The following is a 14,657-nucleotide window of genomic DNA, read 5'->3' as shown; positions in this document are numbered from 1 at the left end:
ACCTACCATGTATTATTAGAGTTATGGTAGTTGTTCCGTGAAGACAGGAAAAAAGCGTTTCAATCAATAAAATAGGAGCCGTTCATTTGATAAAATCCAACAGTGTGAAGGTAGAAAGTACCTAAAAATATCTAGAATAAAGTACCTGATACTTTCAAAATATGGGACTAAGTACCAAAAAGTAAGATCGAATACTAATTTAATTTAATTTTTATAAATACTTTTCATAGATCAACGCCTAGAAAAAAGTTCAAGGTAAAAGTACCTAAGAGTACCCATTAATACTTTAGAATCATTGTAAAAGAGCTCTTGATTTGTTGTATGATAGGAGGCGTATGTGTACTTGTGCACTATTCTTGCAATTGAGAAAAACAAACAAGTACATACACAAGCCATGCAAATCCTCCATAAGCATATATATCATTCGGTTTCTCACCCACAGTAAAAAAACTTGATCTGTGGGGGATAAGACCGCCCCCACGGCATTGTTTGAGAGGTAGAATGACCTTCTCATAGCAGGCCAAAAAAAACCCCGAACCCCTGCATGTCGCCTTGTGAGTTAGGCCGGGCTCCACAGTGCTTTGGACATGGGGCAGGTGAGGGGATTTTTTTACCCGCAGGTGGAAATTCGCCCCGATAAACTAATCACAACCAACTAATTAATTAAGCGCAAGTACGTCTGATTTTATTTCTAAAATCAGCATCTCGATCTTGCAAAGCATATATCGAACCTTCTAGGAGCCTATTATTATTTCGATGTCCGGACAATATCTACAACACACGAACTTCTAAAGATCACTATATATATATAGCCAAGACCATTAAATTAGTCTTTAATTTAATACAAGTTACATCTTATCTGGATGATGGTATCTCTATCCGCCATTCGGTTGGCTAGAATTGGCTTGGCTGGAGCTGAGCCAGCAAACCAGCTCCAGGCACATTTAGCCTGCCCAGCCAGCTGATTGCAGACCAGCTGAACAAGCTGTATATCACCAAAAGTGGGCACTTGATAGAACCACGTCGCCCGGTAATTTTCTAGCCGTCGGATCAAACTATGGAGCAATGTGAACCATCCGGTCAGGATCCTCGCGGGTCTCTTGCCCGTTAAGCCACGAACCGGACCCTCACGAATGCTCTGGAACTCGCGCCACCTTGCCTTTCCGCCTAGCGCACCTCTCTCCTCACATTGGCCGCTAGCCTCCGCCCTGCCCACCGGGTTCCGACGTTCGAGTCGGCCGCGCCATCTCTGCTCCGTTCGGCCGCTTCTCCTATGCGTTGCCCTCGCGCCACCGTTGCTCGAGCCGGTTGGCGTTCTTGCGCGCCAGGCAGATCCGCCGCATCGTCTTCCCGATCACCTTCGTGATGTTGTTCCAAGTTGAACCATTAGAATGCAGTGTGCTAAGAAGTCGCCGACGCCTATTCTTCAAGGCTTAGGCCGTGCAGCAGCTTCCCAGCAGCCTCTGCTGCGTGCATTTCCCAGCAGTGTGCCCCTGGCACACAGCAAACATGCAGAATCTCGTAGTGTCTCATAGTAAAGCGCCCTCCTCTCACTTCCTCCCTCATTTTGTCTCCGATTGAATCAAATGACTAAGATTCTAGGATTCCAACCCCTGGTTTGGGGGAATGACATGTTGTTTAGCCATGCATATCCCTCGTGATGTTATTTATGCATGTACAGATTCTCCAAAATTGTTTATCAAGAACCGCATATTGCCAAATACTAACATAATTTTACATTTCTTCTTCACTATGACTAGGTGATTAATCCAAAACATGCTAAACCCGATGCACGGCTCAAATAAGGGTCATCTGTCTACCACCAGGGTTCTAGACTTTCGATAAAATGGCTTGCATCATTTCATTAAAAAACTATTAGTAGCTTCGTTTATAAGGTAGGTTCTAAAGCTTCTCAACTATTATGCCAGCCAAATTGCTACACTGAAACAACTGCATAACTCCATTGGGCCATCTTTTTACCATCTTGCAGTACAGATAAGATTTCTTTGCCGAGATTAACAATTAACTAGAGATAGATATGATCTTTTTTTTGCGTGTAGAGATAGATATGATCTTGGAAATAACACTCGCACAAGTACAGCGGTGCTGACATTTTAATAATTAATAATAATGGATGCGGATACAGTATGTATGTCTTCTCTAGCTAGGGCCCTGAATAAATAATTAAAGTAGTTGGTGGTAGGAGTAAGTACATTAATTTTATTAATATATATTATCTTGTGGCTGATCTTGGAGAAATACTTATTTTACTTTATGAGCTATAAAGAAATCAACCAGCACAGCAATGCTAACAACCGAAGAAAATATGTCTCCATGATCCGGTGCATCGTATCACACGGCACGAGAGAAAGATGCATATATATATATATATATATATATATATATATATATATATATATATATATATATATATATATATATATATATATATATATATATATATATATATATATATATATAGGGCACCACTATTTGGACCCCGGGTTCCAAATGGTTATTTGGTACCCAGACCTATCCGACAGCAGCCCAACCCAGCCTACACGACGGAGCTAGGCACGCGCATGAGACGGTCTTCCCCGAGCAGGTTTTTTCTTTTTTTTTCTTTTTCCATTCCAATTCACGTGGTCAGTTCCTTTTTCTTGCCTTTTTTAGGTGTGTTTTTTGTCACGTTCTTTTAGTTTGTTTTAGCCTAGTGTTTTTTGACGAGACGACGTCCCAGGAACCATGGTTTGAACATGTAGCTTTTTTATGCTTCGAAACCCAAATTTTATATTGTGACTAGTGAGGGGGGGAATTCTCAGACTGAACCTTAAAGATGTGACTTGTATTTGTGACGGATTTTCATTTAAAATGAATCAGTCAAAGCACATATTTCTAATCATCAACCTTTTTTTCACCAAAGACATTTTTTTATGCTTCGAAACCCAGAATGCATCCATACACGTGAAACATGGACGCATGTATGAACACAGGAAAATAAGTTGGCAATAGGATATCAAGTTCCTTCTCGGTACACAATTCCAAATTAGTTCAAGGCATAGCCTCATAAAACTCAAGCTTGAACTTCCTCAACCGTTTACAAGATGCTCCTTCTTTGCAACAGAAGTAAACAAATGATAAAAATATTATTACTGACTGAAGCCTCCTGGTATTCATAGATGGGTTCCGTCATCTTGAGCACAATGAAGTACAGCAGCGGGCACCTGCACGAGCACCCGCTTGTACATCGCTGATGTGGCACTGCTCTCATCCTGGTTTTCCTTAGCCTATGCAAGTGTCTCATGGAATCCAAGCCATCGGATTTGGCTCAAAGGAGAATACAAAAAACCATAAAAATCGATCTATTGCTTAACCAAACCAATGCAATATCAAAATATCAAACTAAATGTGAATCTGACATTTCTCAAATATCTAGTAAAATATATGGATCAAGGAGAAGTATCAAATAATCACTTGCTTGGATGAAAAACAATAAACACACGTATCAGATTGTATCAGGAATACTCAACCATAAGAACAAAACAAAGGAATGGCCCACCATTTCTTGGCCGTTTGATCAAAATTTTCTGGAATCACTTTAAACAGCTTATTCAGATTACACAAAGATAAAACAATAAATATAATGAAATGGGCACTTATCAATGTGCAAATAGTTCAATCGAACCAGGAAAAATTATGAGTAATTACCTCACCACCAACAACAATAGTTAAGTTAGTGCCTGTTGGACGAGTCCATTCGGATCTCCTCAGTCCAAGTATCTGCAGAAAAAATATCTTACAATTAATATCCTTCCTGCTAGCAGCATCACATACAGTTCAAGATTTGTTAGATAATCCTGATTGAGCATTCACATCCACATGGTCCAGGTTGCTTCTCAAAGTCCTCACTTGCTAGGCGTAAAATAGAGCCATCTGCATTACGAGCCCTGACAACCTCCAAACGCTGAGTACCATCATCCTAATAAAAGTAGGATGTCAAAGACCATTTAATCTAAAAGTTATAGCCAGTCATCAACACGCAGAAAAAAGATGCGGTGATGCTTAGATGCTCAAAAGGATATAGTAGGCATGTTTTTTTTTAAAAAAAAAGGACACACATATGAATAGAATGGTCAAGAGAAATTCTATAGGATTTTGCAACGGTGAAAGCTATCATATCTGGACATCCATCGATGTAATAGGTTTTTCATCGAGTATGCACAGAGAATCTGAAGCGTGCTAAGGAGGCAATGCAATCTGTAGAGGCTGCTTCTGCAGCACCATCTTCCACATCTAAGAATTGTACGAAACATGATGGAATGCATCATGCATCTGATTCAGAAAAGCCTTGGAGTAAAGTCAGAATGTCAGATGCTAAAGCCTGGCAGTTTTCAAAAACCTGAATGCAATGGTATTGTCTGAAACCTACAGCTCTTTTTGTGCAAATGTTTGTTTTCAGTGATCTACAAAATCAGTACCTTATACCAAACAGATCTACAAAACAAACAATGGTATGTTAATTTGGCCAGGTTATAGAAAAAGGAAAAGATAGTATTACCTCAGCCTCACTGTGATACTGAACCTTAATTTGGCCAGGTTAGAGAAAAAGGAAAAGATAGCATTGCCTCAGCCTCACTGTGATACTGATCATTTCAGTACTACCAAATTTGCTCCATCCAGTTACTATGGTTATGCAAATGGCAGGGAATCGACACTGACCTGTCCATCAAGGGCAGCAATAGCATCATCCAATTCATCCTGCGTTGCCATAGTTACAAAATCAAATCCCCGCTAACGCCCAGATTCTCGGTCATAGACAACTCTGGCATCAACCACTTTGCCATGCTCGCTGAACAACTGCACCAATCTAGAGTCATCCACTTGCCATGGCAGATTGACCACATAAATCCTGAAAGGACCACCAAATTGTCTGGGAGGTCTTTCCACACGAGAGCCTCTAGGAGCTGTTTTATTTACAGTAAGGAGCCTTCCATTGATATCCTGTCCACATGAACAGGTAATCAGCTACACATGTACTGTAGGATAGAATCATGAAATTTCGATATATAGCTAGCTGTTCGTACTGACATAGAACTGGGTAATCAGCTACACATGTACTGTGGGGGTGTATTACTGAACAAGCGTCGATAAAGTAGGTTGGAGAGGGGCAGGATTGTCGGTGGGGGGAGGTTGGCAAGTCCGGCAATGACGGCGGCTCGGCCATACATACCGCGAGAGAGGAGCGGAGCGAGGAAGAAGTAGCATTCGCGCGGTGGCTTGGCCTGCGCAGCTTGGTCGTACAGACCGGAGGAAGTGCGGGTTGGTCTGCGCGGCGGCCTGGTCACACGAAGGAAAGGTGAGGACAAACTCACGTTTGAGAGTGGCCGACCGGAGGAGAAGGTGTCGGCGGGACAGGATTCCCCGGCGGGGAGGAGGGCGCCCAGCGGGAGGGGATCGTCCGCCGCACGCGGATGAGGATCAGGTGACGGCAGGACGGGATTCCCAGGCGAGGAGGAATCCAGTGGGGGAAGGACCCTTCCGGCGCCGAGGATATCCGCCAGTGAAGGTTAGCTCGGGATAACGGGCTTTCTCGGCAGTGAAGGAGAGCTCGGAGAGGAGGTCGCTAGGCGGGAGGGGAGCTTCCGCCGCAGAGGTGACGGCCACCGCGCCGACGGGTGAGAGCGCGGCCCGCTCACAGAGGTTGAAGAAACTGGGCGACGCCGGCGGTGAACTCGGGAGGGAGACGCCGGCGGTGAACTCGGGATGGCGACGCCGGCGTTGAACTCGGGATGGCAACGCGACGAAATGCTCCCGGCCTCGCGAAGCAATTGGAGCAGCGGGGTCGATGGAGGAGCTGCGGAGCGGCATGTCAGGAGGAGGAGCTGGTAACCGCCGGGAGGTGGGGGAGGTGGCGGTGGGATGGGTGGGGGGGTGGCGGGCGGCGGTGTGGGGATTGGAGAACGGCGACCGCGAAACCGTCGGGCGGAGGTGGGAGGCTGGGTGCACGGACGAACCAAACGGGCTCCCGACCCGGTGCTCCTGTACGCGGGCGGCCTCGAGCCGATGGGTCGGCTTCTCCTTTCCCCTGTCTGCGTTCGGCTCGTTGGGGACTGAATCGTATTTGAACTCCGGGGTCCATATATCAATACTATATATATATATAGAGAGTATCTGAGAGAAATAAAAAAAAGAAAGAAAGCATTGACAACTAAGAATGGTTTCGGTACTGTCGTTGAGTGTGGGTTATTTATTTCTTTTCTGAACAAGAATAAATGAATTGTGGATTCGGAGCTGTTGAGATGACGACGGAGTTGTAGTGATCCGAAGAAATCGGATTTTCTTTTCAAGCTTAAGAAAAGGGATAGATGTATTGTTTTTAATTTCTTCATTCAACTACGACACGCACGAATGGGGGCAGTGATCAGATCGCAGCAACAACCGATCATTCAATTATTTGATTAATGGGCCGGGAAGGTTTGTTTAATTTGGCTACACGACCTCCGATCCGATCCGTCCTCTGATCCTGGGCCTGTTTGAAATATTAGTTTAGGAATAATTTTGTGTACTAATATTTAGCTATGAATGTAGTATAGGTTAAGAATTACTTCAAGGTGAGCTGTTTGAATTCATGGGCTCTTCCATTTCCACATCTAGACGTGCGTACAGACTCATCTTTTTTGTGGGGCTCACGTAAATTAGTCCCGTTAGCACCTCTTGAAGGGGCTAAGGATTTTAGGAAAGCTAATTCACTTTAGTCTAAAATTATTCCACTTGTTGGATACATGAGAGATAATTTTAAAGAGCTAAAAAATGAAGGCTAAAAATTAAACAGGACCCTGATCCTTCGCTACTACTGTTAGTTTGTGCTGTAGGGTACATGAGGGCATGGCCGCCAGCCTGTCCCGTGATTCCCACGGAACTGATGATATATAGATATGATGCACGTACACTTCGTACCTGCAAATACATTGATAAGCTACTTTATAAGGTGTACCATGCATGTTCATTCCGTACAAATTCATGTTCTAGGCAGTACCTGCTTTTACGATATGACCATGCCACGTAACTTGCACCGCTGAAAAAGGCAGGTAAAAACTATTTTAATCCAAAAATTCATTTAAATAATTAAATATAGCAGAACAAAAATAAAAAAATTCAAACTTCTACACTATGATTATTGTAAACTATAAATATAAAAATATATCAAATATATTTCAGTGTATATAAAAGGTTAAACTTATGGAAACTTGAAAATATGACTTGAGTTGTATGAGATATTACTATATAGCCATAGCCATATGTAGGGCACAACTAGTAAATGATCTTGTTGTACTAAATGTTCTTAAATAAATAATACATAAACTATAAAAATTTTAGAATTACCACTAAAATTTTAGTTTGGAACTACTCCACATTCTACATTCGAGGTTGTTTGAAAACAAATCAAAACCTGTAGATTCTTAAACTAGAGAACTTATAATAATTTTTTGGACTATAAAATGATCTTAAAAGAAAAAATTATCAACTACAAAATTGTATATCTCATCAAGCTCTACAATTTTGATATAAAATTTATCTTCATCCAAGTTTATATAAAAAAGTTATGATTTTTTTTTTTTGCGAGAGAACATTTGTAGATGCGAGTCATGTTATCACCCGTCCTTATAAATGCATTTTTAGGATATGTGATGTCATCACCTTCTCCGAGAAATGACCACTATTTTCAGGCTCGTTATCATGAGCGGGTGATGGCATCATTCGCCTCTAAAAATGCATTTCCAGATACAGATCGGTTGCTACAATAATCTCACCAGTTATAGCAACACGTTACATTTTAACCTGCTTCTAAAAAAAGAGCCTTGCTCGCTGCCTACTGCCTCACCTTAGAAAGCTCTGTTGATTTATCCATGGTAACTCATTCGACAACAAACAGTTGACAGTGGTAACAGATTTTGTATTGTTGGTCAAAGGCTTAGGATTGTGGAATCAGCTAGGGCCTGTTTAGATCCATGCCAAATTGTGAAAGCTTGGCTTTTAAACTTGTAGGATTGTAAAAGCTGGGCTGTTTGGATCCTCACATCTTGCAGCTTTAACAAGGACAAGCTTGTAAAAGCAAGAGATCGACAACCACCGATTTGTGGGATTCTGAAAACTGGATTGTGAAAGCTGAACCAAAAACTAACATTGTTTGGATTACATGCTGAGTTGTAAATTGGATTGTGGAAGTTGTTAGGACACCCTTATTTATTTATTAATAAGTTCGATGAACACTCTGATAGACAAGGCAAGCAACATCAGGTGGAGGGGCTTATCCGTGCCTGGTCTCATCTCATGGCTATTTTCATGATGGTTGAGAAAAGATGGAATGGCTACTTTGATTATTTATTTATGTTATCAACTATTTGTAATCTCGGACTTCTACTATCTTGAATGACATGGCAGCAGCCCTCCTGCCTTTTCTTATAAAAAGAAAAAGAAAAAAAAGATGGAATGGCTTTGCGTCTGAACTCCACTATTCTCGCACCGAACATCATCATTTCAAACATGGGCTTACACGACGAGCATGGACTTTCCCCATCAAACATGGTATTCGGCCCATCAAGACCAACAGATTCGGGGCCTCTCAGCTAGCCCACCAACAACCCTTCCTCTCTGTCTCCGGCATCTCGCCGGCGACGGCCGTGAGCAGGACGGCTCCCTCCTCCTCCTCCTCTCAGGCTTCCCCGGTCTCTCTCTGGCGCCTGCAGACTGCGAGCTCGATCCCGCCGGTTTTGTCATCACGGGCCAAGTCCACGAGCGGGACGGCATCATCCTCCTCGCTTCTTCATAGGTGAGCGAAAACAAAAACAAATAGGATTCTTTCACCGATTGCTCTCAACTTCTTGCGCTAGTTCATAGGATGTTTTGCTTCTGTGGTCTGTGGGATGATTCTGAACCAAGTAGTGTCTGGTAGGAGTTGAGTTTAGTCGATGGCAACACTCTGAAGGGTGCTCTTGCAGTTCCTGTAGTTTCAGAATGAAGCTAATGTGGAGATTTCGTGTGAGTTTTACAATAGTGGAGATTTCGTGTGAGACTAATGTGAAAAAAATGGAAAATCACCATTCTGAAAATTACGTGCCAACTTAAGCATCTTTTAAAATTGGTTGTCAAGACCGAGATTTGTTCACAGCAGATAAATACCACTCTTTTGTTAAATCTGTGTAATTTAGACGCAAGCTGACGATTACAGTGTTAAAGTTTCATTCTCACTGTTGAAATGTTGTTTCTGTTTGTGACCTTGCACAGCTGTGTTGAATTGAACCCTGGGGATGATGCTCGAATACATGGTGATAGTGACCTGAGCGAGACCACAAAACTTGGCTCTACTGCATTTAAGAATTCAGTTCCCTTTTTTTTTGAAAAGATAATTCAGTCCCCTTTCAAACTCTCTTTATCTTCCTTGCTTCTTGATTCAACCCCTGGGCCGTCCCTCCAGGATGGGTCTTCTCAGCATCATCAGAAAGATCAAACGCAAGGAAAAGGAGATGCGGATTCTCATGGTGTAAGCATTATCCTCTGATTCCAACCCTTTTATTTCTCCCATGGCCCCAGCAAATGTATACGGTTATTTATTCTTGGGTTTAGATGCAGTCTATGTTCACTTTCTGCATTGAAGGATTCCCATTATCGAGTCCTTGGTTCACATTCATGATTCTTTTTGCTTTTTGGTGGGTCAATGATATGATAATTTAGGGGCCTGGACAATTCAGGTAAGACAACGATTGTGCTGAAGATCAATGGGGAGGACACCAGTGTCATCAGCCCCACCCTTGGCTTCAACATCAAGACCATCAAGTATCAAAAGTAAGTATGTATTCCTTTCATTGTATTTGGTAATAACTCTTTAGTGGCTTAGATCATTGGAATGCTATATGACACAACAAATTGCTGGTTTGTATTAAAAAAGTATTCTGAAGAATTCAGTAACGTTATAACCCCATACATGCAATGCTAATATCAACCATAGAGCATCTAGATTTGAGTTGATTGTAATTAAATTACAAAAGTATTTTTTTAGGATGACTCGATATTAGATCATTTTGTTAGAAGGATCATACTAGATCATTTTCCTAAACTGTTGGAAGTGTGCACTGTATTTCACCTTTTCCTATGTGCCAGGACTTGCTAGCCTTCCCCAAAGATAAACTTTACATGGCCCTTTCACAATGCAAACTTGTGATTTTTGGATTAGTGATGTGGCAATCATAATGTTAACAGCCACATGTACAAAAAAAATAAAGGTCCCTAGCCAGCAGTGGCATATATATAAATATTTTGGTGGTGGTTCTTATATTAATGCTTATTTTCCAAGAGTGAACCATTTTGATAGTTCTTCAAAACTGCATTTTGGCATCAATGTCAGCATGAGCAAGCTAATACATCAAGCTCCCATGGAAGCGGTTCTGTTCACCTCTGGTCTTATGGGAGTCAAATGCACAAATTTCGATAATGTTTCCTTGGAAAGAAATGGCAGGAATGCTGCCAATTCATTAGGGATAGGAAAACGTTGACGAGCGGTCTACAGAACCAGGCCACCCCCATCTTAGCAGTTGTGAATAATTCCAGATACACTATAGTGCAATATTGACAGTGTGGAAGTTGAAGGCATGCCTCTAGTGTACTTCTGTAGGGAAGTTCTTGTGGCACCTTGTTTAGGACAGTACTATATGTCTATATGTAGTCAGAGTTTGCCTTCTGAAAACGCCTTGCTGTTGTGGTTTGTGCTTCTAGTATTCGATTAACTGCAATCTGCAGTTATTAGGATGAATAGGTGAAAATTTGGTTTATCTGCCAAAATTTCAACTGCTGCTTGAAACTTATGGTGAACTGGTTTTGAAAAACACCTTGAGTATAGAAATGAGATGGGTCAAAAATTGCTGCAGATTGACAAAATGATGGCTGTCACAGGTACTCGCTGAACATATGGGATGTTGGGGGACAAAAGACGATCCGCTCATACTGGAGGAATTACTTTGAGCAGACTGATGGGCTGGTTTGGGTAGTTGACAGCTCTGACGTCCGGAGGCTTGATGACTGTCGTGCGGAGCTCCACAATCTACTGAAAGAAGAGGTGCATGCATCATCTAGTCAGCAATGCTGACAGTTAGCTTCCAGCTGACCACTATTTTGGCCCTGAAGTCTAAAGTTACCCGTAAATGATGTCATGTTTATTGACTTACTGTTCACCGTCAACGACGATGATTGCAGAGACTAGCCGGAGCTTCGTTGTTGGTGTTTGCAAACAAGCAGGACATTCAGGGCGCTCTGAAACCTGCAGAAATCGCCAAGGTACTCGTCCTTCTGATGGTGTTTCTCAAGTTCATAGTATTATATATCTGGCTGTATGCATCTAGTCTAGTTGAGCGTTGAGCCACCAGATTTGGACATAGAGATCCGACAAGCAGCGTATTTACTACTAATATAGTTCATAGTAACCCGTGTTCATGCTGCAGCCGTACACGTGCGATCTTTGGGATCCTGTAGTGATTTGGTTGGTGTGTTTTTTCAGGTCCTGGATCTGGCAGCCATGGAGAAGAGCCGGCACTGGCAGATCGTCGGATGCAGCGCCTACACCGGCCACGGGCTGCTTCAGGGTTTCGACTGGCTCGTTCAAGACGTCGCCTCGCGCATCTACGTCCTCGACTGAAGAGGACTATCGATGATGGAGTATCGAGTTCAGGCTTGTTGTGCTAGACTCGATGCAAAAGTGATTCCCTCGGTAACAATCTTCAGGGGAATCTTGTTCTGTACTTGTTATTGCTAGGATTAATCATGAAAAACAGAAAAACACAAGTTGGATTCTATCTCTGTGATGGCAACTGGAGATCAAGTATTCGAAGATTAGCACCATGTGTGAGGATCTTTGTCATGTTTAGCACTAATCACTTATCCCCAGATTTGTGGTGATTAGCGTCGACTTTTGCCCAGATCTGCGTGTTAGACCGTCCACAGCGATAGGAGGAAATGGAGGAGTAAATCTACTGTTTGGCACTGTAGAGTGGACAGCCTTAAAGCTATGCAAAACTTTATCCCAGTGCTCTTCACTTTTACCAAGAATATCATTCATTCACACTCCAAAGCAAAGAACTTGGCAGCTGACAGGACAATCATTTGCAGCACCAAGTAGCACCTTTTTTTTCCATTTGATTAACTGAAACGGTAACAAGTTACAGCAAGATAACAGCTTCCAATCCCAACACCCAAGTTCATGGGATGGAGATCAAGATAGCTCTGACAGACAACAGCACGACGGAGCTTGCGATCAAAAACACAGATGGGCAACAACGAACACGAAACAGACACCAAACACAGGTAGATCATGACACAGGATAACTCGGGTAACAGTAGAAAGCACAGGATAACTTTGGCCACGCGGGCCCCACCGCTCAGCTCCTCCAGTTCCCATCGGAGTTGCCGTAGCCGCCGCCGCGGTTGCCACCGTAGCCGCCGCCGCCGTAGCCTCCACGGCCACCGTAGCCGCCGCCGCCGCCGCCGTAGCCGCCGCCGCCCTCGCGGCGACCGTAGCCGCCGCCGCCGCCGCCGTAGCCACCGCCGCCCTCGCGGCGCCCGTAGCCGCCGCCGCCGCCGGAGCGCGGGCCGCCGCGGGACTGGGCCTCGTTGACGGTGATGCTGCGGCCGTCCAGCTCCTTGCCGTTCATCCCCTCGATGGCGTCGCGCATCGCCTGCTCGCTCGAGAAGGTGACGAAGCCGAAGCCGCGGGACCTCTGGGTCTCACGATCGAGGATGATCTGCAAGGGACGGCACGAGCTCATGTCAGAAAAAAAAAAGCAGATCTAGCTCAGCAAACCCTCCAGCACCGCAGATCTGGACAGCTCCCCATTTCTCCTCCTTCAAAAATCTCGTTTTTTCTTCCCACCCAAAGGAAATCACCATACAGGGAAGAGGGAACAGAGGAAGCGAGGGCAGATGGATGACGGGGCGGACCTTGGACTCGAGGACCTCGCCGTAGGGGCTGAAGGCGTTGTGGAGCGAGTTGTCGTCGGTGGCCCAGGCAAGGCCGCCGACGAAGCAGCGGTACTCAACATCCGACGCCTCCATCTCTTCCTCTCGCCCCCGAACGGAACCCCAAGAACCTCACGAACCCGAACCGAACCGAACCGGAGGGGGAGGAGAAGCCAACCCACCTCTGAAGAGAGCACGAAGAAGACGAGGACTAGCCGGGTCTCTCTTTATAACGGAGACGAAGCCGCCGCCGCCGTCGTGATCGGATCGGACGGTGATCAGGTCAGACACAAGATAAGGGTTTGTCGGGGCCACATGTCAGCGAAAGAGGTTGGTGCCTTTGGGATTTGGAATATCCGTGCCGCAAGGGGGAGGGCGGACAGTTTTCTTGTCTCGGCCGCTACGCACACACGGAAATGGCACACGTCTAGGACTTGCCTTAAACAAACCATTACCGTGTTTGGTTTATGGAGGGAAAAAATTGCGTCATCTGAACATCACGTGTTTAGTTGTAACAGTGTAAAAATTGGGCCCAGGCGATGGGGCCATAGGTGGCACGGACGTTAGGCGTCCCCGGTCACATACCCCCAGCGCAAGATGCGCTCATGCGCCCTCCCCCCCGCAAAGAGCAGCCGCCTGCTCCCTGACGCGCCGCCGCTGCCCCTCCAAGCTGTGTGCACGTAGCAATTCTCTCAATTTTGATGTGTTTGGCTGTATCAAACACATGGCAAAGTTTTCATGTTGTTTTTTCTCCACTTAAACCAAACAGAGCCCATCTGGTGAGTGAGATGACCTTGCCAACTCGGAAGGCACTTGCTTCGATCAGCTACTCAAACTCCACCGTAATAAGGCCATGTTTAGTTTCCAAAATTTTCCCTACAGTACCTGTCACATCGAATTTTTTTGACACATACATGAAGCATTAAATATAGTTAAAAGAAATAACTAATTACACAGTTTGACTGATTCCCACGAGATGAATATAACGATGTTAATTAATCCATAATTAGACATTAATTATCAAATAACAACGAAACGTGCTACAGTAATATGTCACCCTAGGTGTCTGCACAGTAGAACTATATTTATTTTATGCATCATGTGCTTAAATTGTGTGAGCAAGGGTCTTATTTTAAAAATATAAGGTTAATTGTGTAAATATGATTTGATGCAAGGTCTTTTCTATAATTTAATTTGAATAGGGTATGCAAATGTTGTTTTTGTGGAGGGTTTATTTGCAAAATTCAGTGCAATCATTACATGGCAGAAAATTTTACATTTCAGTCTAAATTTAAGGTGGATTTGCTTTGGAAAAGACAAAAGTCCATTAAACTCAAAATCATTTCCATGTTTTCAAAATAACTCTTTAACCTTTGATCAAATCAATTTTTGCACAACACCAAAGTTGTAGATCTTGAAAAGTTTAACAACTTTCATGTTGGGCACTTTTTCATTTGAGCCCTAGTTTAGGAGTTATTTTTGTTTTACAGTAGAATCCCCGAATTTTTCAGAAATTACAGACAAGTCCAGCAGTCATCTCCCACCTCCTCCGGCCGCCTCCTCCTCGACCCAAACCCATCAGCAGGTAGCGCTTGGTGCCCTGAGCCTCCACAGCCCCTCCACCCTCGTCGCCGATGACCAGAACCGCCGGAATC

General features: G+C 43.9%; 2 protein-coding genes and 1 long non-coding RNA gene across 5 annotated transcripts; 1 reads left to right on the top strand and 2 right to left on the bottom strand.

The window, feature by feature from the left end:
* Positions 1 to 2,982: 2,982 nt before the first annotated feature.
* On the bottom strand, positions 2,983 to 5,924 carry LOC120667059. 3 transcript variants are annotated; one of them, XR_005672063.1, is made up of 3 exons: positions 5,089 to 5,924; positions 4,720 to 5,001; positions 2,983 to 3,979 (listed from the first exon to the last, which is right to left on the bottom strand). It is a non-coding gene; the product is annotated as an uncharacterized LOC120667059 (long non-coding RNA). The 3 variants fall into 3 exon arrangements; XR_005672064.1 differs by having other exon boundaries at positions 5,231 to 5,924; XR_005672062.1 differs by having other exon boundaries at positions 4,720 to 5,924.
* Positions 5,925 to 8,567: 2,643 nt separating this feature from the next.
* LOC120667057 (ADP-ribosylation factor-like protein 2) lies at positions 8,568 to 11,921 on the top strand. The gene is made up of 6 exons (XM_039947069.1): positions 8,568 to 8,830; positions 9,286 to 9,541; positions 9,733 to 9,843; positions 10,948 to 11,110; positions 11,248 to 11,328; positions 11,549 to 11,921. The coding sequence occupies exons 2-6, from the start codon at positions 9,477 to 9,479 to the stop codon at positions 11,684 to 11,686; spliced, it is 558 nt and encodes a 185-aa protein (XP_039803003.1). The 5' UTR covers positions 8,568 to 8,830; positions 9,286 to 9,476; the 3' UTR covers positions 11,687 to 11,921.
* A 228-nt stretch (positions 11,922 to 12,149) lies between these two features.
* On the bottom strand, positions 12,150 to 13,215 carry LOC120667058 (glycine-rich RNA-binding protein 1-like). Its single transcript, XM_039947070.1, has 2 exons — positions 12,985 to 13,215; positions 12,150 to 12,788 (listed from the first exon to the last, which is right to left on the bottom strand). The coding sequence occupies exons 1-2, from the start codon at positions 13,096 to 13,098 to the stop codon at positions 12,426 to 12,428; spliced, it is 477 nt and encodes a 158-aa protein (XP_039803004.1). The 5' UTR covers positions 13,099 to 13,215; the 3' UTR covers positions 12,150 to 12,425.
* Positions 13,216 to 14,657: the final 1,442 nt, after the last annotated feature.

The sequence above is a fragment of the Panicum virgatum genome, chromosome 3N (assembly GCF_016808335.1).
Source record: "Panicum virgatum strain AP13 chromosome 3N, P.virgatum_v5, whole genome shotgun sequence".
Lineage (NCBI taxonomy): Eukaryota > Viridiplantae > Streptophyta > Magnoliopsida > Poales > Poaceae > Panicum > Panicum virgatum.
The sequence above is the reverse complement of the archived record's forward strand: the minus strand, read 5'-3'. Positions and strand labels throughout refer to the sequence as shown.

Excerpts from the sequence above, each read along its gene's own strand:
- LOC120667057 (XM_039947069.1), top strand. The coding sequence starts at position 9,477 with ATGGGTCTTCTCAGCATCATCAGAAAGATCAAACGCAAGGAAAAGGAG. Across the intron at positions 9,542-9,732 it reads GAGATGCGGATTCTCATGGT|GGGCCTGGACAATTCAGGTA; the intron begins GTAAGCATTATC and ends ATGATAATTTAG. Across the intron at positions 9,844-10,947 it reads AAGACCATCAAGTATCAAAA|GTACTCGCTGAACATATGGG; the intron begins GTAAGTATGTAT and ends TGGCTGTCACAG.
- LOC120667058 (XM_039947070.1), bottom strand. The coding sequence starts at position 13,098 with ATGGAGGCGTCGGATGTTGAGTACCGCTGCTTCGTCGGCGGCCTTGCC. Across the intron at positions 12,789-12,984 it reads GCGAGGTCCTCGAGTCCAAG|ATCATCCTCGATCGTGAGAC; the intron begins GTCCGCCCCGTC and ends CGTCCCTTGCAG.